The following is a 26,124-nucleotide window of genomic DNA, read 5'->3' as shown; positions in this document are numbered from 1 at the left end:
TGGGGTAAATTATGTGATCTGGCATCGTTCCTGGAACAGCTTAGGTAAAGCACTCTTAGTCCTGAGATCAGCTGTGACTTGCCTTTGACCAAGCATCTGTCATTGCAGTGGACTAGTGCCTTGCTGGGTTTCATTCACTGAAGTATAAATACATTCTCAGAAAAATAAGTGCTCTAGCTTTCCCATTTTTGATGGAGAAACCCTGACTGATGGGAGTAGTAGTACTCCACATGGTTAATACATGAAGTACCAGATTATCATTGGGGTAGCTAGAATTCCTAACGGTCTGATGAGGCCAGTCATTTTTCAGTTACTGTTAGGTGCAAGAGGTAGTTCACAACATTGAAACCAAAACAATGAATGAATAACAAATGAAAAAACTGAATACGCCTGTATTTCTGATGGACTATAAAAGCTTGTAAAATTGTAAAACTGGGTAAGAACCATCCCAGGATCACCCCTCTTGCACTACAGTGAAGACAACCCAACAGGCTACTTTGTGTGTGAGAGGGGGGTGGGGGTGGGGGGGGGGGAGAATTAGAACACATGTGAAAGAAGAGGTGGGCTAGAATCTGGATAGGCTTACTGCAATTAACATTTCAAAGATTCACAAACTGACGGAGATAGTCTTAAAAACCCTCAAATCTATTAAACAAGCAATGAAGCAGAACTAGAAAACCAAAGGGAAAAATAAACCAGAAACCGCTCACCTTCGGAGTTGTGGATGTTGCATTTAGATTTGCATTTTTCGAAGCAGAACCATTAGAACCTGCTGGTGGAGTCTGAGCAGCCACAGATTTGTTATGAGAATTGTTTGCCCCATTGGCTGTGCTGCCAGAATGGGAAAATGTGAATTTGAATCCACCTCCTGTTGTCCTCTTCGGAAGATTCTCCTTGTCTTCACTTTCTTTAGCTAAAGCAAAGCAAGTGATAAAATAATCATGAAATTCAGCCATCTTAAGTAACAATCTCTTATCAGCTCAACTTCTGAAACACGACAAAGGTAAAAATAGAAATCATTAGACATTTGTTTGGATAAAATGATTTTAATAGTAAAGACAATCCTACTGGTCAGTAGAAGTCTAAAGTCGATAGAGGTTCATTTCACATCATGAATAATATATAAATTCTGCATCCTGTTAAAGAATTTGCATTTTTAGGGCTATGTATAAACTGTAAAATGTTAGCCTTTATGACAAGGAGTGAGAAGGTAGCCTGACATGAGGTGAGGAGAGATGTTAAAAAATGTAACCAAAGTAAACTAACTACTAACATCTTTGAACCCCAGGCAATTTGTTTCTATGGAAGATCAACAATAAGCTAAGATAAACATCTATGATTTTATCTGCAGAACATCATGGCGAAAATCTAGTTCTAGCAATTTTACAGTCAATTCAGGACTTTTTTTAACTTCTTTAAAAAAAAGGTCTACTGCTACATTAGAAAGATCAATATTACAAAAATGAAAGAACCCGTACGGCAAAAAAGAAACACTATAGAGTGAAAACATACTGTGATACCTTGGTTACATAACATAAGAAGCAAAGCAAAACCATTCGGCTTATACAACTTTATAAAAGCAAAGGAAAATTACCAAAAGAAAATAAATCCAAGCCCTTTGAAATTGTGTTTTAAATGATGAACTGCAAAATGCTTTTATAAGACAGATTAACCTTTCTTTCCATCAACCATGTTCAAGTACACCAACAACTTTTACTAAGAGGTTGTGTAACAGAAAAACTAATCGAGATCCACTTGGTATTGTGTCACTCCCAAAGTGAAACTGAACACCGTAGTCCACCAACAATCTCCTTTAGGCGTTTCAGTAGAGTTCAGAATAGCTCCTCACTTCTTGTCCACATGACCAATACACATGAGAGGACAATTCCTCCATACAAACAAGTCTGATCCCAAAATATTTTTTGCTGCATAGAATGGAATATAAAGTCTAGTGTTACAAAACACATGTACATATAAGCACCATCTATACCTTTCTCACCCTCACAGACAAGCTCCTGAAATTGGCTACAAACAAAATGTTTTGAAAAGCATAGGACAGAACAGGAACCATTTTTGTGTGGATTCACTTCTTGTAAAAGAGCAGAACGCCTTCATCCACAGTGACATGAGCTAATAGCTTAAGTGGGAGGAAGAAAACAAATGAGACAGAAGCTAATATACACAAACTTACAGCTCCACCAATAGACAGACCAAAACACTGAATCCGTAGCAGAACGGATCGCTCTTCACTTCACAGTTGTAAAGGATTTGCCAAAGGCCTAAAGTTCTAGCTAGTAAGAAGTTCTGCCCTTAGTGTTGCTTGTTATCTAAGAATCGAAATGCCGGTAATTAAACGGTTACCAGTAGAAGCAGTTTTGCAGCTTGAAGAGTTTTAAGGATTCACATGCTTTGCATTATTCCGCCTTCTAGTGGGTGGGTCCGGAATAGTCTTTTTTTTTTCTTGTGGGCATCGTTGACCACCATTTGATGGTACGTCCATCGCTTGTGTGATGTCAGACAGCTCCCCGGATGTTCCTATGCAAAGTTGCCATCTTCTGATTCCCTTTTCTTCCTCTTTGTTGCTTATTTCCCCACCTGGTTGCATCATCTCCCATTTCTGGGGAGGCGGGTGGGTCGCATGTGAATCCAAAAAACACTTCAAGCTGCAAAACTACTCCTACTGGTAAGTAACCATTTCGTTTTGCAGCATGAATACTTTCCTGGATTCACATGCTGTGCATTAGATTACATAGCGGTATCTTTCCCTTGGGAGGAAATTAGGAAGTGTTTGCAAACAGGTGCTGTAGTACCTTTTGCCCCATCTGTGCTTCCTTGTTCATTTGAATGTCCACAAAATAATGTTTTGCACAGGCGTGTGGTGATGGCCATGTCGGTGCTGCGCTGATTGCATCCAGGGGTACATTCACCAGGAAGGCTCATGTTGCACCCTTTTTCCTAGTTATGAGGGCTCTAGGATGTGTGGGCAGTGTCATCCCCGCCATAGAATAGCAAGTCAGGATTGTCTCTACAATCCATCTCGAGATTTTTCCTTTTACTCACTGGGGAACACTTGGTTGCCTTGGCAAAGGAGACAAACATCTGGTTTCCTATACATAATTTCTTAGTTTCTTGTAGATAGTGCATTAAAGAACGAGTTATTTACCTTTGGTAACTATGTATCTGTAGGAGACAAATGTTAGTTGTAGATTCCTTACCTTAGAATTTACCCCAGGCATCAGTCTGGATCCGGAGATTTTTCTTTAGCAGTACCCCTGCACGTCAGTGGGTGGCGTCAGTCGACTCTGCGTCCTTTGTTGTGATCGCTGGGATGACTTTACGGTGCCTACTTAGATATGCCGCTGTACGCTGACGTCAGTTCTGACACGACATTCCATGCCAGAAGCGTAGAGCCACGCAAGACACGGACCACCGGTGCGCCACAACTAGGTCCCTGTATAGGAGTCCCTATCCCTAGAAATCAATTAGCAGAGCAGGGAGGATGAGTGGGGCGGTAAGGAATCTACAACTAACATGTGCCTCTTACAAATACATTGTTACAGGAAGTAAGTAACTTGTTCATCTGAAAGAGACAGTTAGTTGTATAATTCTTACCTTAGACTAGATACCCCAGCGATAATATCCCCAGAGGATGGACTGCTAAACAAGTTCAGACGAGAAGGTCCTGGGTGTCCAAAAGGGGCAAAATAGCTGTCCCTCCGGACTTGGCTGTCCGGGCAGTAATGTCTGGTAAACGTGTGCAGGGATGCCCAAGCTGCCACCTGGCAGATATTAAGGAGTGGGATTCCATGTGCCAATGCAGTGGTTTCTTAGCTAAAGCATAGCAGATCTTTATACAAAGGACAACCCATCGAGAGATGGTATGTTTTTGAACAGGCCGGCCATTCTTGGCACCTAAATATCCAATAAAAGTTGATAATCTAACCGGAAATCTTTGGTGTGGTCAAGGTAGAATGATAGAGCACGTTTAGGGTCCAGATGGTGGAGTCTCTCCTCCACCTTGGAAGGGTGCAGAGGTGGGAAAAAGGTGGGCAAAGTGAGAGATTGACCTACATGAAATGGTGTAACCACTTTAGGAAGAAAAAAAGACCTTGTTCTATGCACCATATAGCATAAAACTATGGAAGGAGTCCATCAGGGTCTGGGGCTTTGCATCACGGCAGGGGATTAATCACCTCCTGGATTTCATCTCTGGTTAGGGCCAAGTATAACACCTCTTGTTGTTCTGGCTCCAAGACATGTCATTTCAGCGTTCTCAAGAACGCCTGTGCTGCGGAATCCCCCTTCCCGCTGTCCATATACCCATACTTGTAGCTCACCGTTAATCGTGGATTGGGTTGTGGAAATTTGTCATATGCCAGCGTGAGTAATAAAATCAGGGAACTCTGTTTCTCCCTTCGGAGCAGCCAAGCCAGGAGGCGGGCAGGCTGGTCCCCCTCTCTGAGGGTTAAATGCAGATATGCCTTCACTGTAAATCTATGTAGCCTGTCCCATGTTTCACCCACCATCATAGCGAATAGACTCCTTTGCCTTGGTGTACAGGTTCTATGATGCCCTTTGCTAGGAGCACATGCACCTCTTACTGCAGGGGTTGTAGATCTGAACTCTGTACACAACATAGGGGTAGAATAATGGGAGGACAAGTGTGCAATTTGATACAGTACCCCAAAATCACAATGGCGAGGATCCACGGGTCTGAAGTGATGTGTTCCCACTGCATAAATAATTGGGTAGTTCTTGCCTCTGTAGGTGTGCTGTGATCAGGAAAAAGGGAAGTCACTAATAGAGGGGGCCTCGGTGGGCCACCTCTCCCTCTGCTATTACTTTTGTATGCACATTGGAAAGGTTTTCCCCAGCATAGATTCCTGAAACTGGGTTTGACACTGTTGGAAAGTGTCTGACTCGATGGCCCTTGCCTATTTCCTTCCCGTGGAAACTGTTTCAGAAAAAAAGATTTACCTGAAGGAGATTGCAATGCACCCCAACTTTGCAATGTGTAAGAAAATGTCTTTTTGGATGGTTAGCCCCCATTTTTTGCCTGGTTTTGATGTGGTTTCAACTGAAGTGCACAGGGTCCCTGCCAACCTGGTACCCTGTGCCAGTGCTTCTTTCCTATAAACAAATCTGCAATTGGTAGTTCTATCCACTGTAAGTACCTAGTAAATCGTACCTAGGGCCTAGAAGCTGAAGAGCGACCCCCGTCACTGAGACTATGCCATTGCCCTTGAAGCATGTATGCCCCTGTGAGGGAGAAAACGACAAAGTTGACATGGCACCTTGCCTGGGTGCCATGCCAGCGAACACCGACTGTAGGCATAGGTAAGTCACCCCTCTAGCAGGCCTCACAGATCTAAAGGCAGGGTGCACTATACCACAAGTGAAGGCATATCTGCATGAGCAGATATGCCCCTACAATACTGGGGTCCATATCCTAATATTGTAAGTGCTAGGGAAGCCATAGAGCACATGGGCTGGAAACTCGGAAACTCTACTTCCACAGCACTAGGAGGGCTTCATTAACACAGGAATGTTTGGAATCAAACTATTCCTTTAAATAAATCCACACTGATGCCAGTGTGAGTTTTATTTTACCATGTACTCAAAGGTGCCCCCTGAAAACCTACTGACCCTGGTGTGGGTACAGACTGGCTTTAGGCAGCCTGCTACACACAGACAAGTTTCTGGATTCCTGGGTGGACAGCCTCTGCTCTCTGTGACCAGAAACAATGCACATCCTGGGCAGAGGTCTCTCACCTCCTCACCCTAGGATGGGCCAGTGCTTGAAGGGGAAGCTTCAAAGGCCTGCCACCTTTGTAATGTGACTTCCAGACTCTGCTGCTAGCAGCAGTTGGCAGCCTCTAGTTTACACCCCCACTTTGGGCAGGGAAAACCAGCAGCAAAAACTAAAAAAAAAAAAAAAAATAGGTGTACCCACCTCTGCCAACACCACGCCTAAGGCAGGAGGAGGCGAGGTGAAGCACAACTTTCAGTCCCCGCCATCCTGAAGATGGGGAGTCCCCTCCAATCAGGGCTAGGTCTATGCCCTATGGTATAACAGAGGGTGCAGTACCCCCAGCTAAGGTGTCCATTGACCAACCCGCACCAACCCTCCCCTAAAATGCCTCCTAAATTTGGTATTTAGTTGGCTCCCCCAGACCTAGAAACTTGATCGGCGGTGACCTAAAAAGACGGCCCTGCAGAGAAGACGGCAGACGACTACTGCCTTGGCCCCAGCCCTACCGACCTGTCTCCAGCTTCTGTAAACCTACAACCGGTCTTGCAGCCAGTGACATCTGAAAACCCTGGGAGGACTGCTGCCTTCGAAAAAGGCAGCAATCTCCCATGGCACAGTGGACCTGTCCAGAAGAAACCTTCCCAAAGGACTCTGGATCCAGTCAGATCAACATCTCCTGGCCACTCTGCACCAGATGCCCACGGGCCGAGTCTGAGTGGCTCACCTGCGAGCCTGACCTTGTGTCTACCGGTGGTTGACCTCTCCTGATCTCCACGACTGCACCTGCAATGTGAAGCCAGAGGCTTACCCCGACTGGGTCTGGTAAGAAGACTCCCTGCACCCAAAGCCCCGCGGCCTTGGTGAGCTGAACCGACGGTGCCCCTACAGTCCCCTACACCTCTACTTACCTCTGCTGTCAGTGTTTTTTCTCCTGCAACCTCTGGTGCCAGGCCTGCAGCCTTTTGGCAGAAAGAAGAATCCCCATTGACAAGGCTTCAGCAACCGATGTCGAACTTATACCCTTCCGCCAGGAGCTGTTGGTGGAGTGTGTTTGGTGCAGCTTTGTGGCCCCCTGTGTTCAACCTAACCCTCAAAGCTTGGCCCCTGCACCTAATCTACTTAACTGCAAGCAGTATGGCTCCAGGCACCCCGTCTCCATTGGAAAGCATTGGGTCGAACTCAGATTTTGACCTCTGCACAAGGCCACCCATGTGCCGTCGGTGGTGCAGTTTTGGTGCTCACCCGAACCTTGCTGACTTTTGGCTCCAAAGACTGGGATTGTAAGATCAATACTTACCTGTTTAACAGCAATATTGTTTTCCCCATAGCATAACATTGGACAGTGCTGAAAAGTTTCTACGTGCTGATTTTTCAAAGTGAAAAGTATTTCTTATTAAAAACGTACTTACCTGATTAAGAAGATCTTGGTCTAAGAATAAAAACAAAGTATAGTTTTCTAAAATTGGTCTGGATCTCCTTGAGTCGTGTGTCCATTTATTGATCAGAGCAATAAATGTCTTACACTCTTCTATTTTATGCCTCAGGCTGCTCACCCACACTAGCACTCACAGAGCACTTTGGGTATTACATTGAGCCCTGTACACTTTTGGAGAACCCCTTGACTGTGCATTAGTATAACCACCGAGTGGCAATATCACATACAGAGCCAGCTTCTCAAACCACGTTTGTCATTTCTTTTCAAGCATTTAATCCACATGTGGACCAAATGGATGCTCTCCATCAAATTGAACATTTAGTATATGTTACTGTATAAACTAGAGCTGGCATGCGTGCATAGGATAAAGCTAGTGTTAATGCCTCAGGCTGATGGGTCACCTGCATCTAGGGCACACATGATGTTAGAATTACTTATTGTTTTCCCTTCAGCCACTGTTTACTTGTTTTACGGTGCGGTTCAGATAAGTGCTTCATAAGCTCATTCATTGCTTCCCACTTATATCTATCATATCTGGACAGGAGAACTGGGCACTTTCTCACAAGTTGCATCTGGAAAGGCTACCCTTTTCCCCGCGGCACCTATTCCCTTGGATTCTTTATCTGGAGGTGGAGAATTGTCAGCAGCTTCTGAAGAGGCCCTTTTATGGGCTGTATGCATGACTAGTGAATAAGTAAGTCCTTGCCATCCAATGTAATTTAGATTATGTGGAGCCAGCTTATATTTATTTTCAATGAGAGGTGTGACTGCTCTTGATTTAACAGTATCTTTAAATGTCTGCTCAGGTCCTAATCATACCCTCAAGCATGGGCAGGTGTCTAACCGACCTTTCTGTTTTAGATAATATCTCAAATAAAAAGTCATGTTCATCCTCCTCTGTGTGAATTTGTACCGGATGCTGAAGAGCTGCATGTTGCATGACATTATAATACTGCTGAGGTATCGTCTGGTGAAGAGGACTTCACAGGATGTGGTTAGAGTTCCGGGTCATCCTGTGGGTTGATTATATAATGTCAGCAGCCCTACATGCCAAGAACAGATGCATACTGGTAAGTAGCATATTCTGTTCGAGGCATGTGGGCTGCTGAATTTATATCTATGCATAGAATAAATAGTAGTACCCTCCTTAGCGGCGGTTGCCTGTGCCAGCTGCAGCAGTCTGAAAAAGAGTTCTGAGAACAGCCTGACCTATAGCAGCTTGCTGTTTGGAGTGTACATCCACACAGTAGTGTTTGGTGAATGTGTGTATGGTGGTCCATGTGGCCGCTCTGCATATATCCTCTAGAGGAATGTTACCTAGGAAAGCCATGGATGTCCCTAACTTGCGTGTGGAATGCGCACGTGGGGGAACTGTTAATGTGCGTTTAGCCTTTTGATAACAGATTTGGATGCACTTAACAATCCATCTGGCTATACCTGATTTTGAAATTGGGTTGTCTTTGTGCTGTGGAGAGAAGGCAACAAACAGTTGCTTAGTTTTTCTGAAATCTTTAGTTCTGTCTATGTAATACAGAAGAGCCCTTTTAACATCTAGTGTGTGTAGTGCTCTGTCTGCCACTGAATCAGGATTTGGGAAGAATACTGGCAGTTCAATAGTTTGGTTAATATGGAATTGTGACACTACCTTAGGCATAAATGTAGGGTTGGTACGCAGCACCATCCTATTAGCATGCATCTGAATGAAAGGCTCCTGAATAGTGAGGGCTTGCAGCTCACTAACCCGTCTTAGCGATGTGATCGCTACCACAAAAACCACTTTCCATGTTAGAAATTGTATCTCACAAGAGTGAAGAGGTTCAAATGGTGGACCCATGAGTCTGGTGAGAACTATGTTTAGATTCCAGACAGGCGAAGGCGGGTGTCTTGGAGGAATTACCCTTTTGAGTCCCTCCAAAAAAGCTTTAATGGCTGGCACTCTGAAAAGGGAAAGGTGCTGTCTGTTTTGAAGATAAGCAGCCATTGCTGCCAAATGTATCCTGATGGAACTGTATGCTAGATTGCATCTGTATAGGCGCAACAAGTAGCATATGATGTTTTGCGTTGATGCATCTAGCGGATTTATGTTATTATTGGAACAATAGATGACAAAACGCTTCCATTTTGCCGCATAGCACGCCCTGGTTGTAGGCCGCCTAGCTTCCTTGATGATGGCCATACAGTCAGGGGGCAGGTCCAGGTAGCCAAACTCTATGACCTCAGGAGCCATATTGCAAGGCTCAAATGTTGCGGATCTGGGTGCTGAATGTCTCCACGGTTCTGAGTGAGGGGACGGGGTGTGAGCCGTAGGCGCTGGTGGGGCACCACTGAAAATTCTAGGAACGTGGTGTACCATGCTTGCCTTGCCCACGTCGGAGCAACCAGGATGAGGGTCATGGAGTGTTGCCTCGGTTTGCGCGCTACCAGCGGTATGAGCGGTGCCGGAGAAAAAGCGTACGCAAATCTGTTCGACCAGTTCATCCATATCGCATTTCCCTGAGATTGCGGGTGTGGGAACCTGGCGGCGAAGGTGTGGCATTTTGCGTTTTCTTGAGTGGCGAATAGGGCTATTTCTGGATGACCCCACTGCTGGAAATACAGTTGTAGCACTGAGGGATGGATCTCCCACTCGTGCATTTGATGCTGAGCAGGTCCGCCATCTGGTTGTCCTTGCCCGGGAGGTGTTCTGCCATGAGGAACATGTTCCTTTGAATGGCCCACTTCCACATGCGCTGTGCTAGGTGTGACAATTGTGGAGAGTGTGTCCCTCCCTGTTTCTGGATGTAATACATTGCAGTCATGTTGTCCGTCCGGATCAGCACGACTGTTGCACAAATGCAACTTGAACGCCTTCATTGACATGAAGATTACCATCAGTTCTAGTAGGTTGATGTGCATCTTTTTCTGCTGTGTTGTCCATAGGCCCTGCACGGTGTAATTGAGGACATGCGCTCCCCAGCCTTGGAGAGATGTGTCCGCCGTCAGCACTATTTGTGGTACAGGCTCCTGGAACTGTCGTCCCCTGCAAAGGTTTTGTGTGTTCCACCAATGCAGAGAGTTGTATGCACGACCGGTCACCAACACTAGGTCTTTCAGCTGTCCATGAGCCTGGTTCCACTGGTGCGCCAAGCACTCCTGAAGCGGACGCATGCACAGCCTCGCGTGTGGGACTATAAAGATACAGGAGGCCATTATGCCTATTAGTTGCATGAACACTTGCGCTGGGAGTGAGTGTTGGGGCTTGAATTTTTGAATGAGCACCTGCATGCTGTGGACTCTTGCTGAGGTCGGCTGCGCTGTTGCTGTCAGAGTGTTTATTTCCGCGCCTAAGTACTGTTGGACAGGTGCGGGTTGTAGATGGGATTTTTGGTAATTGAGGGAAAATCCTAGACTGTGTAGGAGGTGAATTGTGCGGGACATGTGGCTGGCACATTGCTGGGCTGACTTTGCTTGGACAAGCCAGTCGTCCAGATAGGGATGGACATGGATGTGTTGTCTCCGAAGGTGTGCAGCTACTGTCGCTAAGCATTTGGTAAACACCCTGGGGGCAGTAGTGACCCCGAAAGGCAGGACTTTGAACTGGTAATGCTGGTTGTTGATGGTGAACCTGAGATATTTCCTGTGACTGGGGTGAACAGGAATGTGGAAATATGCATCCTTCAGATCTAGTGTTGCTAGGAAATCTCCCTGACTGAGCAATGGTAGAACTTGCTGCAAACTGAGCATGTGAAAGTGTTCTGACAGGATGTATTCGTTCAGGGGTCGGAGGTCCAGAATGGGCCTGAGAGACCCGTCCTTCTTTGGAATTAAGAAATACAGTGAGTACACCCCTGCACCTTGTTGTTCTAAAGGAACGAGGTTTATGGCCCCTTTTTGCAGCATGGATACGACTTCTTGCTGCAATAAGTGCATGTGCTCTGCGGACATAGGACGGTGCCTTGGGGGTATGTTGGGTGGAGTGGATGTTAGTTCCAGACAATAACCGTGTTGTATAAGTTGTCTCACCCACCTGTCTGTGGTAATGCCTTCCCAGACTGGCAGGAACTGCTGTAGTCTTCCCCCGACCGGTGTTATATGGTCTGGGGGCAGTGACAAGACGTCACTGTTTATTAGCGGCGGAGGACCTGGCATTGTTATTTCCTCGTCCTCTGCCCTTGGTACTGTTCCCACAGTATCCACCTCTATTGTTTTTGTGACAGGTGGTTTGTGTGCCCCCTTTGCTGTATTGGGTTTGTTGCGATGCTTGTCCTCTAGACGCTCCCCTGTTACCGGAGCGACGAAAGGAACCACCCCTGAACTGCTGTGACTGCAGAGCTCCCATGGATTTCGCAGTTTCTGTGTCTTTTTTAATCTTCTCTAGGGTGATGTCTACCTCAGGACCAAAGAGAAAGTCAGGGTTAACTGGCTGATTAAGCAGAGTTGTTTGGATCTCTGACTTGAACCCAGAGATGCGGAGCCAGGCATGCCTCCTAAGCTTTACACTAGTGTTAATGGCCGTAGCTGCAGTCAGCTGCATCCAACGCACATTTAATAGATGCGTTTGAGATTAACTTCCCCTCCTGTATGAGCATTTCCGCCCCCTCCTTATAAGCATCGGGCAGGTGTTGCAGTAGCTGCTCTAGCGTGTCGTAGTGAGCCCTACCATATCTTGCTAATAGGGCCTGTGTGTTTGAGATTCTCCAGATATTAGCCGCTTGAGCTGCCACACGTTTGCCAGAAGCTTCCAAGATCTTGGATGCTTTGTCCGGAGGAGGAGCATCACCAATTGTTTGAGAGTTTGCTCTCTTTCGAGCATTAGCCACCACCAAGGAGTCCAAAGGGAGCTGTCCTTTGATATACGTAGGGTCCACAGGTGCAGGTCGGTACTTCCTCTCAATCCTGGGGTTAATTACCCTTGCCTTTGTTGGCTCCTTAAAAATGTCAGTAGCATGTTTGAGCACACCCTTGAGCATAGGCAAAGTTTTTACCGATCTTTCTGAGGTAGAGAAGGTATCAAACAGAAAGTCTTCCTCCACAGGGTCAGTGTGCATGTCTACATCATGGTTAAGGGCTGCCCTTTCAATCAAAGCGTTGAACGCAGCAATATCCTCAGTAGGCGATGTCTTGACCGCATAGGACTGAGCGTCTGGGGTGGTGTGTGGCTCATCAGGGTCAGTCCATGGTTGGGACTCCTCCTGGCTTGTGTCAATGGGATAATTAAACTGGTCCTCATTGTACCCTTCCTCCACCTCCTCAGTGGCAGGTGTGGGGGAATAGGCATATTCTTGTCCATAGGATGGCATGGGTTCAAAAAGAGTAGGGGATGTGGCAGAGTCTTTCTTTCTTTTGAGTGGTATCTTGTAGGGCTCCATAGGAGTTTCAGGAATGATTTTCCTTTTATAAATAGTGAGTCGCCCTGTTTCGGAGTCGATGAACAGTTTCGACTGGTTATCATAGGACGGTGGCTGGAACAGAACCTCCTCTTGCATAGGCTGAGCACTTGTGGCTACCGACGACCACTTGGATACGTCGGTGCCCTTAGGGAGCTGGACCATCTTAGGTTGTGCTGTTGGGGGCAGTCCGTATTTAATTGGCGCCGTAAGCATCGGCGACGGACTGACCTGCTTGGAGGTAGGCGTCGTCTTTGATCCGACCGACTTCGACTGTTCAGTCTGTTGCTTGTGGCCTTGCGTCGACTCGAGCTGTTGTTGCACAGCAGGTACGCCCTTGTGCCGTGACATGCTCTGTTCTTGCGGGGCGAGATTCGTCTTCGACTCGAAGGCCTTCACCATTAGTGGCTTTCGAGGCTTTGGATCGAGGCTTTTGTGGGTCTCGCGTCCCTTGAAAGTCGCCATCTTTGGACTCCGATGTCGACGTGAGCGTGACGTGCTTAACAGTAGACACGGGCTTCGGCGCCCCGATCTTCGGGTCGACACCCCCTTGCGACCCCGAGGGGTCGAGCACACGTTTCGACTTGGTATGTTCCGAAGTCGTCGAGCCGATGACTGTCTTCACCAGTTTCGGTTTCGATTTAGTGTCTTTAGGTTTCGGTTTCGATTTTTCCACCGATTGTGGCCGATCGACCGATGGCTCTTTGGAAATGTTCTTAGCCTGGTCCGGAAGCGGGGCTATAGAACGTAGATGAAGATCTTGGCTAAGGTCTTCCGGTGATGCCTCGACCTGAGCCGTGGAAGTGTGTGTACCGGGCCCCGCTACTGCGGTTGGGCCCTGCTCATCGGCTGAGTCGTCATTGACGGCTCCGATGGGTTGTGCGTTGTCTCCTACCTCGACGATGTCTTCATCAAGGATGTATAATTCTTCTTCGTCCTTATCGTAGTTGGATTCTCGCCCTGACACGGGATCCGACTGTCGATCAGGATCCTCCTCTTCTACACGTTCTTCGTCGCCGGCTCCGAAGATGTTTTCTGGATCGGGTGCTGACTCCCGCGCTGACTGTCGTGCAGCGCGTCAAAGGCGAAGTTTTCTTTGATCGAAATCGAGAACAGGCCATACAGCTGGCCTCGTCGTGGTCCGGTGAGAGACATTTATTGCACACCGGGTGCACATCGATGTGCGGGTATTTTGAATTGCAAACGGGGCATAGTTTGATAGGGCTCTGTTCGATCGTCGATGGGGCCTTTGGTGTCGAAGGCAAACGGCTGTCGACGTCCGTCTCGAAGTACTGGAACAAATATTAGGCACCGAACGAAAGACAATACCGACGCCCCGAAGGCTTTTTGGCCTTGAGAAAGTTTCTAAATATATTCCGAACCCAATGGCGGAAAAAAACAATCTGAACATGGAGTGGATGCCCATGCGCACTGTAGTCCAGGGGAGGAGCCACCTATCTCGTGATACTTCGAGGACTCTTCCAGGACAACAATGTGCAATCATCCGGACCCAACACTAGGCGGCGATCTATGCATAGATATAAATTCAGCAGCCCACATGCCTCGAACATTAGGGTGGGCTAGTGGCTATATGCCTAATCCTTTTGGGGCTTGGTGCTGGATAAGAAGGTGAATGAGGTTTATCTTCAAAAGTTAGTCACCTTTTATTTGGAGTTGTAGGAAGGCCTGAAGCTGTGGCAGAGTAACAATTCATCCAGAGTCCGGATAGTTTTTTTTTTTATCTACCACCGCAAGTCTCTCCACAATTTACCTCTCAGAGGTTTCCGATCTGGGTTTCTGAGAAGTCTGGGACTTTAACGATATATCTGTAAGAGACCTATATTAGTTCAATATTCCTTACCTTAGAATTACCCCCAGGTGTCAGACTGGATCTGGAGAATTTTTTTCGTAGTAGTACCCTTGCGCGTCAGTAGGTGGTGTTGGTCGACTCAGTGTTAGTCAGCATCGTCGGGTTGACATCGCAGTATCTACTTAGACGCCGCCCCTGCATGCTGACTTCAGTTCTTTACACGACGTACCACGCCAGAAGCGCAGAGCCATGCAAGACACTGACCATTGGTGCACAAAACTAGGGCCCTGAAAGGGAGTCCCTTACACTAGAAGTCAGTTCGCAGAACGGGGAGAATGGGTGGGGCGGTAAGGAATATATAACTAATGTGTCTCTTACAGATATATCATTACCGAAGCTAAGTAACTTGTTCATCTGCAAGATTCCATTATAGATTCCTTCCCTTAGACTAGATACCTCAGCAATACCAACCCCGGAGGTGGGTCTGCGAACCAAGTTCACATTAGAAAGTCCTGGAGAACTGAACCACCAAAGAAGCTGTCTCTCCGGACTTGGCTGTCCAGGCAATAGTGATTTGTGAACGTGTGCAGGAATGCCCATGTGGCTGCCTGGCAGATTTCACTGAGGGGGACTCCATGTCCCAAAGCAGTAGTCGCTGCCGTAGCCTTGGTGGAGTGGGCGCGCAGTCCTACCAGAGGCTCTTTTTTCACCAAGGAATACAATTTTAATGCAAAGGACGACCCATCGAGAGATGGTTCGTTTTTGCACGGCCCAACCTTCCTTGACGCACACATAGCCAACAAAGAGTTGATCATCCACCCGAATTGTTTTGTGCGATCCAGAGATAAAGATAGCACACGTTTTGGATCCAGACTGTGGAGTCTCTTCCTCCTTGGAAGGGTACAGGGGCGAGAAGAAGGTGGGCAAAGTGATGGTCTGTCCTATGTGGAAAGAGGTAACCACTTTGTGAAAGAAAGAAGGTCAAGCTCGAAGGACAACCTTGTCCGGATGAACAGCAAGGAAAGGAGGTTTAGAAGAAAGAGCCTGAAGCTCACTCACCCTGCAAGCAGTGGTGATGCAACCAGAAAAGCAAAATTGAGAGTCAAGAGCCTGAGAGGACAATTATGAAAGGAGCACACATAAGGTACGTAAGAACAAGATTAAAGTCTCATGGGGGCATAACGAAGGGAGTAGGAGAAAAGAGGTGAGTAATGCCCTTAGGAAATCTATTTACTATAGGGGACTTGAAAAGAGAAGGCTGATCTGAAAGCCGAACAAAGGCCAAAATGGCCAAAAGAGCCTTTGAGGGTGCCCAGAGCAGAGCCCTGCTGGGCCAAAGAAAGAATGAAGAGGAAACCTCTGAAAGAGGGGCAGAAAAGGGATCCACAGCCTTTGCTGTGCACCATGCCACAAATCTGTTCCATCTACAGGTGTATACCGTTTTAGTGGAGGGACATCTGGCTGCCAAGATTACATTACCGACTTCGGGAGGAAGGTCAAAAGCTCTCAACTGTCGCCGCTCAATCGCCACGCAAGGAGGTGGAGGTTGGACAGTTTCGGGTGGAGGACCGTCCCCTGCTGCTGCGACAGAAGATCCTCCCGAAAAGTCAGTCTGATCGGAGGATCGACGGCCATGTGCAATAGCTCGGGATACCAGACTCTTCATGGCTAATCCGGAGTCACAAGAATGATTTGGCCCCGGTCGTGCTTGATCTTTTTTAGCACTCTGGGCAGAAGTGGTATAGGCAGAAAGGCATATAGAAGACCGCAACTCGTGACGAAAAGCGTCACCGAGCAAGTGCCGCCTTGGATATTTCAACGTGCATAACTGCAGACATGCGTGTTCTCTTCGGTGGTGAACAGATCTAACCAAGGCTCTCTCCACTGCTGAAAGAGACCTGCACCTCCTCTGAGTGAAGAAGCCATTCGTGATCCATCATGCACCTGTGGCTGAGTTAGTCCGCCCTGGCGTTCAGGGAACCTGCCAGGTGTTGAACCACCAGTGACATGCCCTGATGTTCCAGCCATGTCTAAAGGTGAAGAGCCTCCTGATATGGTGTCCAAGACATCACCCCGCCCGGTTTCTTGCAGTACCACATGGCGGTGGTGTTGTCCGTAAACACCTGCACTACTCTTCCGCGAACAGAGTTAAGGAATGCCTTCAGTGCAAGACGAATCGGCCAGAGCTCCAGAAGGTTGATGTGGAGCCCGGACTCCGCCAGAGACTAGGGGCCTCTGATCTCTGCCTACCCCAAGTGGCCGCCCCATCCCAGAAGTGATGCATCTGTCACCACTGTGAACTCTGGTTAGGGAAGGAAGAGGGATCGGCCGTTGACCCTATCCTGGTATGTTAACCACCATTACAATTGGTATGCAGTGCCCTCCGAGATCTAGATGCAATCGGAAAGTTTCTCCTGATGCTGTGCCCACTGGACCTTCAGGCCTCACTGCAGAGCCGCATATGCCACCTGGCATTATCCACCAGCAGGATGCCATGGACTTGCGGTTGGCGAGGATAAGCCAGAAAGTACGAGTTACTTACCATCGGTAAGTATGTATCTGGTAGAGACTATTCGAGCCGCAGATTCCTTCACGTAGAATTACACCTAGGTGTGAGACTGGATCCGCAAACTTTTTTGCCACAGCATCCCTGCGCACCGGGGGCGGAATGACATCACGCGACTCCGCCCAGGCGTCGTCTGCGCACGTGACCTCAGCGAGGTCACATAAGAACCGCCCCAGCGCGCCCACGTCAGTTTTCTTCGGAGAACTTTTCCGCACTACAACGCGGAGCCACCAGATAAAAAATTGTGGAAGCATGGGAACAGTGTGCGAAAAGCAGAAGATTTGGAAAGAAACAGTGACTTACAAAACCATCCACAGTAGTGTCACACCGCAGAACCCAAGGCAGGGAAAGAAGAAGAAGCGAGCAGATCCCTGCCCAAACACCCTGCCAGCACATAGACAGCCTCCCACCTCTGTGCCCCTGAGGCAAGGAACAAGCGTAAGGACATGGTAAACGTAGGAAACCCACCACCCCCAACCTGAGCAAGGAAGGGGACCAGTCCCAACATGGACAGGGACAACAAACCTCCAAGTCACCCCAACATAAAGGGCAACCCCCCACAAGGACAAGGGCAAGTCATGGCCAGATGACCCTTAATCAGAGGATAGCAATGGAAGGAAGGGAGGTGAGGGAGGACAGGGATAGAAAGCAATCCCCCCAAACCTGGAGTAGCCAGAGCAGCAGGGCATCGAAACCCTGGGACCCCATCCTCCAAAGAAGGAATGAACCGCCCCCGAGGAGAGTACCGAAGATCAACCTAAGGGTCCATGCAGAATTGGGGAGGAAGGGTGGGCCGTGAAGGAATCTGTGGCTAGAATCGTCTCTACCAGATACATCGTTACCAAAGGTAAGTAACTCGTACATCTGATAGAGACTACTAGCCGCAGATTCCTTCACGTATAATAGATACCCTAGCAATACCCCTTGGGAAGGAGGGTCTGCGAAAGGACCCCACCAGCAATACAGAACAGAGGGCCCCACAGGGAACCAGATCTGTGGACCAGGTAGAACCTCGTCCCTGCCAGGCAAAGGGAACCCCCAAGCAGAGCCTCACCGACCCCAAAGGAGGTAGGAGGGAGAAGAAGGCTGAAGAGGAACCAAGGGCAAGGCGTGAGAGGCCGAAGCACCCCACTGCCCCACAAGGCAACACAGCTTCCGCCCAATGCCACGACAGGAAGGGAGGAAGAAGAAGAAGAAGCCTAGAAGACCCAAGGAAGCGAGGGAAAAGAAGGCAAACTTACTCCAGGTGGAGAACAACCTGCCAGCCAGAACAGCGTTGGCAGTCAAAAGCCGCTAGAAGCAAGAAGAACAGCCCGAGGCCCCAGGAAGGCCGAGTAGGCTGTGCCTGGCAAGGGAGAAGATAGGATCATCCCAGACCTCGGGGTAGGAGCAGGGAGAGGAGGAGATGCCCGGGCACACCACTACGAGTGGCCACGCACAAGAACTCAAGGAGCAAAAGCAACCTACACAAACGCCATGGAGAACAGGCATCCGAAGGCGACCAGAACCCTCCAGCAGAGCGCAAGCGATATGACAGCTACCACTACCCCACCTAGGGTAGGATAAGTCCCAAAACATGGGAACCCTCTATGGAAGAACATCCGCAGAAGAGGAAAAAACAAAAGAGCAAAGGGGAAAAAAACATCCCCGCGAAAGGCTTGACAAGCAGCCCAAGCAAGCAGCAGGCCTAATCTCAGGGCCAAGTCTGTACAACAATTCCAACACACACACACAATCAACAAAAGGGCCGTCCAGCAGCTAACAATGCCAAAGTCCCAAGGACGGAAGCAAATGGCCAGAAAACACTCCACAGCCAGAACAACCGGCCTAAGAAGGACCAGAATCAACCTGACTCAGGAGTCACTGAGGAGGGGACGGAGGAAGAGGAGCATATGGCAGAGGAGGAGGACGGAGCCCTGCCAAGAGCCTCTGGATGGCAGAGTCGGCCGGGGCATGGAACAACAGGCTGCCATCAAATAGAAGGTCAATGAGTTGCTCCCGAATATTCTCAGGGAATACTCCATCCCAAAGCCAAGCATGGCAACGGAGAGCGACTGAGGAAGCCATGGCCCGGCCCGGCACGTCTGAGATGTCCAGAGCGGAGGGGAGAATAAATGCCGCAAGCTCCTGGCCATCCAAAGCATGATGCCTTAAGTCCACTTGACCACCCTCCCGGGACGCTGCGGATCCCATGGACTCAGCAGAGTCCCACAAACAGGAGGAGGCTCGAGCCAGCACACACAAGGTGTTCAGGGCCCGCAGTGCAGCGCTGGTCGAGGCAAACATGTTGTGCCCACAGGAGTCCAGCCAGCAGTCCTCTCGGGATGGTGGAGTCAACAGCGGCGGGAGGGAAAAGCAGTCTGCAAAAGAGGACTGGAGGCAGAGGGGTGGAGGGAAAGGCACGCCGGGTCACGCAGCACCGGGAGGTGCCGGGTGCAGAAGATGTTGAGGCACTGGGTCCCCTGAGGTAGGACGCCTCTAAGCCCCTGTCAAGGAAGAAAGGAGGGAACCTTCAAAGGGAAGTAAGATTTCCCTCCCACCAGGGCCCTGGTGGAGGACCTCCAATAGATGGTCTGCCGGAAAGTGAGCCACCGGGTCACCCATACGCAGGATGCCCACAGCCGTGCATACCGCGTGAGCGAAGGCCGCACCCGCCTCTGTAGGGCCCCGCGGCGGGGGAAAACAGCTCCTCCGTGGGCGACAACTGCAAACTATGGCGGGCAAGGGCCAGACCTGGAAGTCAGAAGGAGCCGAAGAATGAGGGACATGCCGCTCTTCCAACGAGCACCTCTGCCCCCTTCGATGCCGGTGAAAAAGACACCACACGGCGACCAGACTCCGGGGAGGATGACACCAATATACAGCCAGCCTCCGGAGAAGGAGCGTCCAAAGACTAATCTGCGGTAAAACCCCAGCACGGAGCCGCAGAGTCCGATGTCTGAGGCAGGTTGTAGGCACCATCTAGCTTCGCCGGACAAGATTCCTCCAAGTCACCCCAGAGCGGAGACCAGAGTGGAGCTGGAGTCGAACCGGCCCCGGGGCGGCGCCATTCCCCCGCTGGAGTAGACACCTTCATGGGGGAACGAGACGGGCCTGGGGAGTAACACGAAGCCCTCTGCCAGCCGCGGCCCAGAATGAGGCGGAGATTGCTTGGCAACCCACATGGCGGTGGTCTAACCTCCGACTCGCCCTCTGTCGAGGCAGCTGCCTGTGGGGAGGGACGAGGGGTCCTCACCCGGCCTCGACCTGGAGCGGGACGAGGAGGGTTCACCGAACCCAGTGGCTCCGCACGGTCCAGCTGCTGCCGGTGCCGTAGCGGCGTCACCTCGGCCTTAGACAGGATCTCCTTGTCAAAGGACCGAGAGGGGCTCAGGGATGCGACCTGAGCCCCGGTGACCTCCCACGACAGCACAGGGACTCCCGCAGGAGCTTGCAGTGAGGCAGACACCGTGGCCTGAAGGAGGTGCCCCAGAGGAGCTGCACCCCAAAGGACCACATCCTCCAAGCCTGGATCCGGACCAATCAGCGCCGCTGAGGGCACTGCGCAAGGCGAGGGGTCAGCCGACGCCCCAGGAGGTGGAGACGCCAGCGAGGCCGGCAAAGCCGCCGGCTATGTCTCCATTTGGACCTCCTGAGTGCCACCCGTATGTCGCCATACTTACTAGCGTACCCTCCCTGAAGGAAGGCCTTTACGAATTCCACCAGGCACTATTAAACAAAACCTTGCACTGGTTAAAAACTAATAGACCTCTTCCTAGGGGATTAGATGGGTTGATCCTAGGAGTTAGAAGGGTAGGGTATGGCACTAAGCACCTAGATGGAGACTGAGTGGTGGTAAATTTTAAAGACTGTAGGGTTGCCCAAATAATCTGCAACCAGAAGCATGGTACTGGGGGAGCAGGCATTGGAGTAGTAGATCTAACCTACTTCTATCCAAGGCCTGCAGTAAGTTATAATGGTATACATCTCGGCGGGGGATGGAGTAATATCCCTGTCTATGCTGAGAACCCTGCCATCCCACCACTTTATCAACCGACAGCCTAGTACGGGTCATATGGGAGGCCTCCTGGATATTGAATCGATACTTGCCAAAAGGTGGCCATTGTGTTGCCAAGCCCTTGTGATGCCCCTGAGCCAGATGAATTGGGTAAACATAATAGCAATCTTCCTTTCTTGCTAGATGAAGCCACTAACTTAGCCCAGGATATTGACCTGCGTACTGGCAGTCAAATCGGGGGCAGTAGTTTGGGGACCATAGATCAGATGGGGGAGTCACCTGGCCTCGAGTCCCGCAGGGGGCCGGCTGTGGCGGATCCAGACGTTAGGATCTTCAGCTGGAACGTTGCGGGTATCTCGAGGAAGTTGGGTTTACCGGACTGGAACGCCCTTGTGGAGGGTTACTCTATTTGCATTTTTCAAGAAACATGGAGTAGAGAGCCGAGCCACAAGGTAGGTTACTCAACATATTTTGTCCCCGCTGTATCCCCTGTATCGGGAAAGGGACGCCCTTCGGGTAGACTCCTCATATGGTTTGCGATCTCACTTGACTGCCAGGTGGTCCAGAATTCCACTAACTCACCTGACCTCCTTAATATTACAATAAAGGGTGCACGGGGTGGCCTGCTCCTGGATATTTTTAATATCTATGCCAGAGGCATGAAGGGAGGTTTACAATCACCTACAATTTCCCTACTAGAAGGCATGCTAAGGCAGCGCCCCAACAAATCCCGCACCCTGGTGGCGGGAGATCTGAACTGTACGTTCGAGCCTTTGGGCCTGGACGATACTCTGGGAACCGACGAGGAGGACTCCAGGAGGGGGATTCCTGCCCTAGCTCTGTCCCCAATAAGGCGGTGGACCCAAGTGGCAGTACAGATCAACTCCCTAACCATGGAATTTGACCTTAGGGCTACTAATGGGAGGACAAAGTCTGACGTAGTGGGAGCCCATACCTATAACAGGCCTAACCACACGTCAAGAATAGATTATATTCTTCTTGACGTAAGGCTATGGAACATCCTGAAGGATATGGAGGTTATACCGACAATTGAGAGTGATCACAACATTCTCTCTCTTGTCCTTTCTCCCCAGTGGCTTTTAGCCAAGGGGGAATACCCTCTCATATAACCCCAAACTTCCATGAAGTCCTTCCATCTAATTGTGGCAGACGGCTGAAGTGGGCTAAGCTTACCATGTCCAAAGAGAAAATGGCAGATATGGGGGCGTTCCTAGCCGTAGAACGGTGTAAAATGGATTTACTGACCCGATTGTCCGAGGAGGTCACCACGACCTTCTGTGATCTTACCAGGGCTTTGAGCAGCCTGTTCATTCTCCCAAGTATGGTTCCCCGGGGCGAAAATAGGAAGAAGTCGCCCATAGTGCAGGGGTGGTTTACTAAAAAATGCAGGGAGAAGAAAAAAGCACTAGTTGGTGCTGTTAAATCTAAATCCCAGGTTGCAATTAGGCTCGCAAGGAAAGATTACTTTGAGACCACTAAAGTAGCAAAAAGAGAGTGGGAGGAGAAATTCTGGGCGGACCTCCTGGACGCAAGTTTGGGTAGGGATGCTAGGGGATTTTGGAGTTTGGTAAGATCTAGGATAGGCCTGTCGGATCCCTGCTGACATGCAACATCCCAGCTCAGAACTGGTTCACCCACTTTCTGTCCCTTTATACCGCTTCTGAAGGGGTCCTTATCGACTCCTTTGTTTTAGCGGACCACGCAATGGACATAGAGGGCGATGTTTTCACTACTAGAGAACTGGAGGTCGTAATCAAGTCCCTGGTGCCCTTAAAAGCTGCTGGGCCGGACGGGATACCCGGCGACTTGTTACGTGCTAATCCCAAGGAATGGGGGAAGTTGGTTTCCACACTATTAAATGCCATTTTCAGGGGAGCCCCTGTACCCGAATCTTGGAAAGGGGCGGAGGTTGTCCCGATATTTAAGAAGGGTTGTCGGGACAACCCTGCTAACTATAGGCCCATAAGCCTCATCGATTCATCCCAAAAGGTGGCAGGGAAGGTGATCCTGGGGAGGGTTCTCCAATGGGTGGACGACAACAATATCTTGTCAGACTTCCAGGCTGGATTCCGCTCCGGCACCATCGAGCAGGCCTTTAGATTAATCCTGCTGTACTGGAAGGTGGTGGTGCTGGGTAAAGGCAGTCTCTATTTGGCCTTCATTGACCTCAAGACTGCCTTTGACCTAGTACCTAGGGAGGAATTGTGGAGGGTCCTACAGGGCCTGGGGTTGCCCCCTTATATCCTATTGCTCCTGATAAAATTAAACTCAGGCAACTATGCACAGGTGCGGTGGGGTATGAATGGGGAAAAAACAGACAGGATTCCAGTGGGAAGGGGTGTTCGCCAGGGGTGTGTGCTGGCTCCCACCCTATTCTCCCTATATGTGAATGGTGTGGTTGAGTATCTGCTCCAAGAACCCGCAGATGCACCTTCCCTGGCGAGCACACGGATCCCAACACTGCTCTTTGCAGATGATACCCTCCTCATCGCAAAGACCCCCCAGGGCCTTCAAAACCTGCTTAATCGCTTTCAGGAGTTTTGTTCCCTTAGGGGATTGGTGATCAATGTTGACAAGACCAAATACTTGATCATGAATCCTCCTAGGAAACTGGGGCGCCGCCTGGTCTTGAACTCGGCTCCCCTAGAGAGGGTATCTGAGTTAGATTACCTGGGAATTCGCCTCAGTGATTCATTGAGCTGGACTCCGCACATTCATAAGATGCTTCTCAACCACAAAAGGGTACGACTTAGTCTCTTGCTCCTGTGGGCCAGGCTTTGGAGGGTGCCTGAACTAGCCTCCTATGCTAAGGCATTGTCTGAGGTTATGCAATGGGAGGCTGGCACAGGATTAAATGGCTGAGGGACGTTAAATGCCTTTTGGGGGAGTTGGGCCTTGGTGATGCTTGGGTTACCCGATCTGCCCCTCCTAGAGCCACGTTAAAGAAAATGTATTGGGAATGGGTCACTTCTAAACGTATTGTCGACCCACGTCATTGTAATTCCACCTCAGCCTTCTTGAAGATCAAAGACGTGGTGGTCTATGAACCATATCTCGACATGATTTCCATTCCCTTCGATCGGGCTTTATACTTTAAATTTAGAGTGGGGACTTTACCTGTTGGTGATCTGGTATCCCGGTGGAAACCGTTCCCCCAGTCCTCCCCTTCTGTGCCCTTTGCTCCACACGGGTCGAGACAGTGGCACATATCCTCTTTGAATGCCCAGACTATTCTGCACCTAGAAGGCATTGGCTCAAACCACTGTGCAGACTTTTAGGGACTCGCCAGCACCATGTGGCCCTACGGATTTTATTGTCCGACACATCCGCCTTGGTGGTTTGCGGTGTGTCCAAATTTTTAAAGTGGTCTTGGTTGATTCGTGTAAAAAGGCTTTCTGTTTCAATTTAATCCTAATTTTAATTGTATTTATTGGTACTCATTTATGTCACTGTTTTTATTTTCCTCTCTATTAGTGAAGGCATTGTATATGTGTAAATATTGTGACTATTTTACTTTTTGTACAGCTTTTAAGATATTGTATATATCGAAATAAAGCCTATCAATCAAACCATATGGACTCTCGACGCCCCAACGGGAAACGGTGGATAGGACGACACGCGGGGCCGCATCACACGCAGAGAGTCAACGTCCACAGCAGGCTGGAAACCAGCCCACGGGGACAAACTGCGACAATTACCCACCGGGGAGCGACGCCCACGTGACATCGGAGAAGAGCGAGGACGAGGACCACGTCCGTACCTGAAGCCGTCCGCCGAAGCAGACTGAGGGGAGGACGTCGACCTGGAGAGACGTGCCGAGAGAAGTTTCATGCGGCGCTCCCGCCGCAACTTCGGCTTCAACTGTTGACATTCCTCACAGTCAGTGGTGCTGTGATCCTCCCCCAAACACCACATACAAATGAGGTGCGGGTCCGTCGCTGACATAAGACGCCCGCAAAACTTACAAGTTTTGAAGCCCGGAGGCATTCGCACACTGTTCCACCAAAAGAAATGGAGGAAACAGGGCCAAAAACAGGCCCGTAGCAAGGACTGGATCCGCGTTGCACGCGGAAAATTAAAAAAACTGACGTAGGCGCGCTGAGGCGGGTCTTATGTGACTAGGCTGACGTCACGTGCGCGGACGACGCCTGGGCAGAGTCGCGTGATGTCGTCCCGCCCCCAGCACGCAGGGATGCTGTGGCAAAAAAATTTCCGGATCCAGTCTCAGGCCTGGGAGTAATTCTACGTGAAGGCTAGTAGTCTATCAGATCTGCGCTGTATCCAGAACCGCCCGATGAAAAGGGGCTTCCGAGAGGGAATCAGGTGCGAATTCAGCACGTTAATAGTGAACCTCAGCGAACGCAGGAGGTCCGCAGTAGCCTGGAGGTGGGAGACGACAGCCTGGGGCGAACTCTCCTTCAACAGCCAGTCGTCTCGATAGGGGGAAACCTGGAACCCCTGATCTGCGTAGATGAGCTGCGACCACCGCCATCGCTTTCATGAACACTTGAGGGACGCTGGTAAGTGCAAAGGGGAGCAGGGTAAACTGAAAATGCTTGTGGCCGACCATGAACCATAGGTAACGCCGATGGGCAGGCAGGACGAGGATGTGAAAATAGGCGTCCTCCAAGTCCAACGCTACCATCCAGTCTCCAGGGTCAAGGGCAGGCAGGACCTGAGCTAATGTAAACATTCTAAACTTCTCCTTCGGAGGAAGCAGTTGACATCCCTGAGATACAAGATAGGACGCAGGCATTTGTCCTTCTTGGGTACCAGGAAGTAGTGGGAATAATAACCACGACCTACTTCTGTCACAGGGACTCGCTCGATAGCTCCCTTGACCAGGAGAGACGTAACTTCGACAGAGAAGGGCCAGTTGATCCTCCAACATGCGTGTGGGCGGCATGGAGGGATGGGTAGTCTCGAAGGGGAGGGAGTAGCCCCTTCAGACTATCTGCAAAACCCACCTGTCCGATATGATGGTGTGCCAGTAGGGGGAGGTGATGGCGAATCCTGCCAGCCACTGGCAACTGGTGGCCCTTAAAAGTCTGTGTAGGAAGGTTTGGAGGCTGCTGCAGAGGGGGCACTGGTGGGATGGCCAGCCCGCTGATCCCTGGACCCAAGACGCTGGGCCCCACGGCCCCAACAGAGGCTTGCGCAGGCTTGCGGCTCGGAGT

At 49.7% G+C, this 26,124-nt stretch overlaps 1 protein-coding gene across 6 annotated transcripts in view; it reads right to left on the bottom strand.

Moving 5' to 3' along the window:
- Window positions 1–26,124, bottom strand: part of PPP4R3B (protein phosphatase 4 regulatory subunit 3B) — a 333,143-nt gene that overhangs the window by 20,367 nt on the left and 286,652 nt on the right. For all 6 annotated transcript variants that reach the window (XM_078649315.1, XM_078649313.1, XM_078649314.1 and 3 more), the window contains one exon: window positions 711–913. In XM_078649315.1, the coding sequence (XP_078505441.1) occupies window positions 711–913 (203 nt within the window). The remainder of the gene's footprint in view (window positions 1–710; window positions 914–26,124) is intronic.

Source organism: Lissotriton helveticus, chromosome 6 (genome assembly GCF_964261635.1).
Source record: "Lissotriton helveticus chromosome 6, aLisHel1.1, whole genome shotgun sequence".
Lineage (NCBI taxonomy): Eukaryota > Metazoa > Chordata > Amphibia > Caudata > Salamandridae > Lissotriton > Lissotriton helveticus.
Note: the sequence above shows the minus strand (reverse complement) of the source record. Positions and strands in the feature narration are given on the sequence as shown.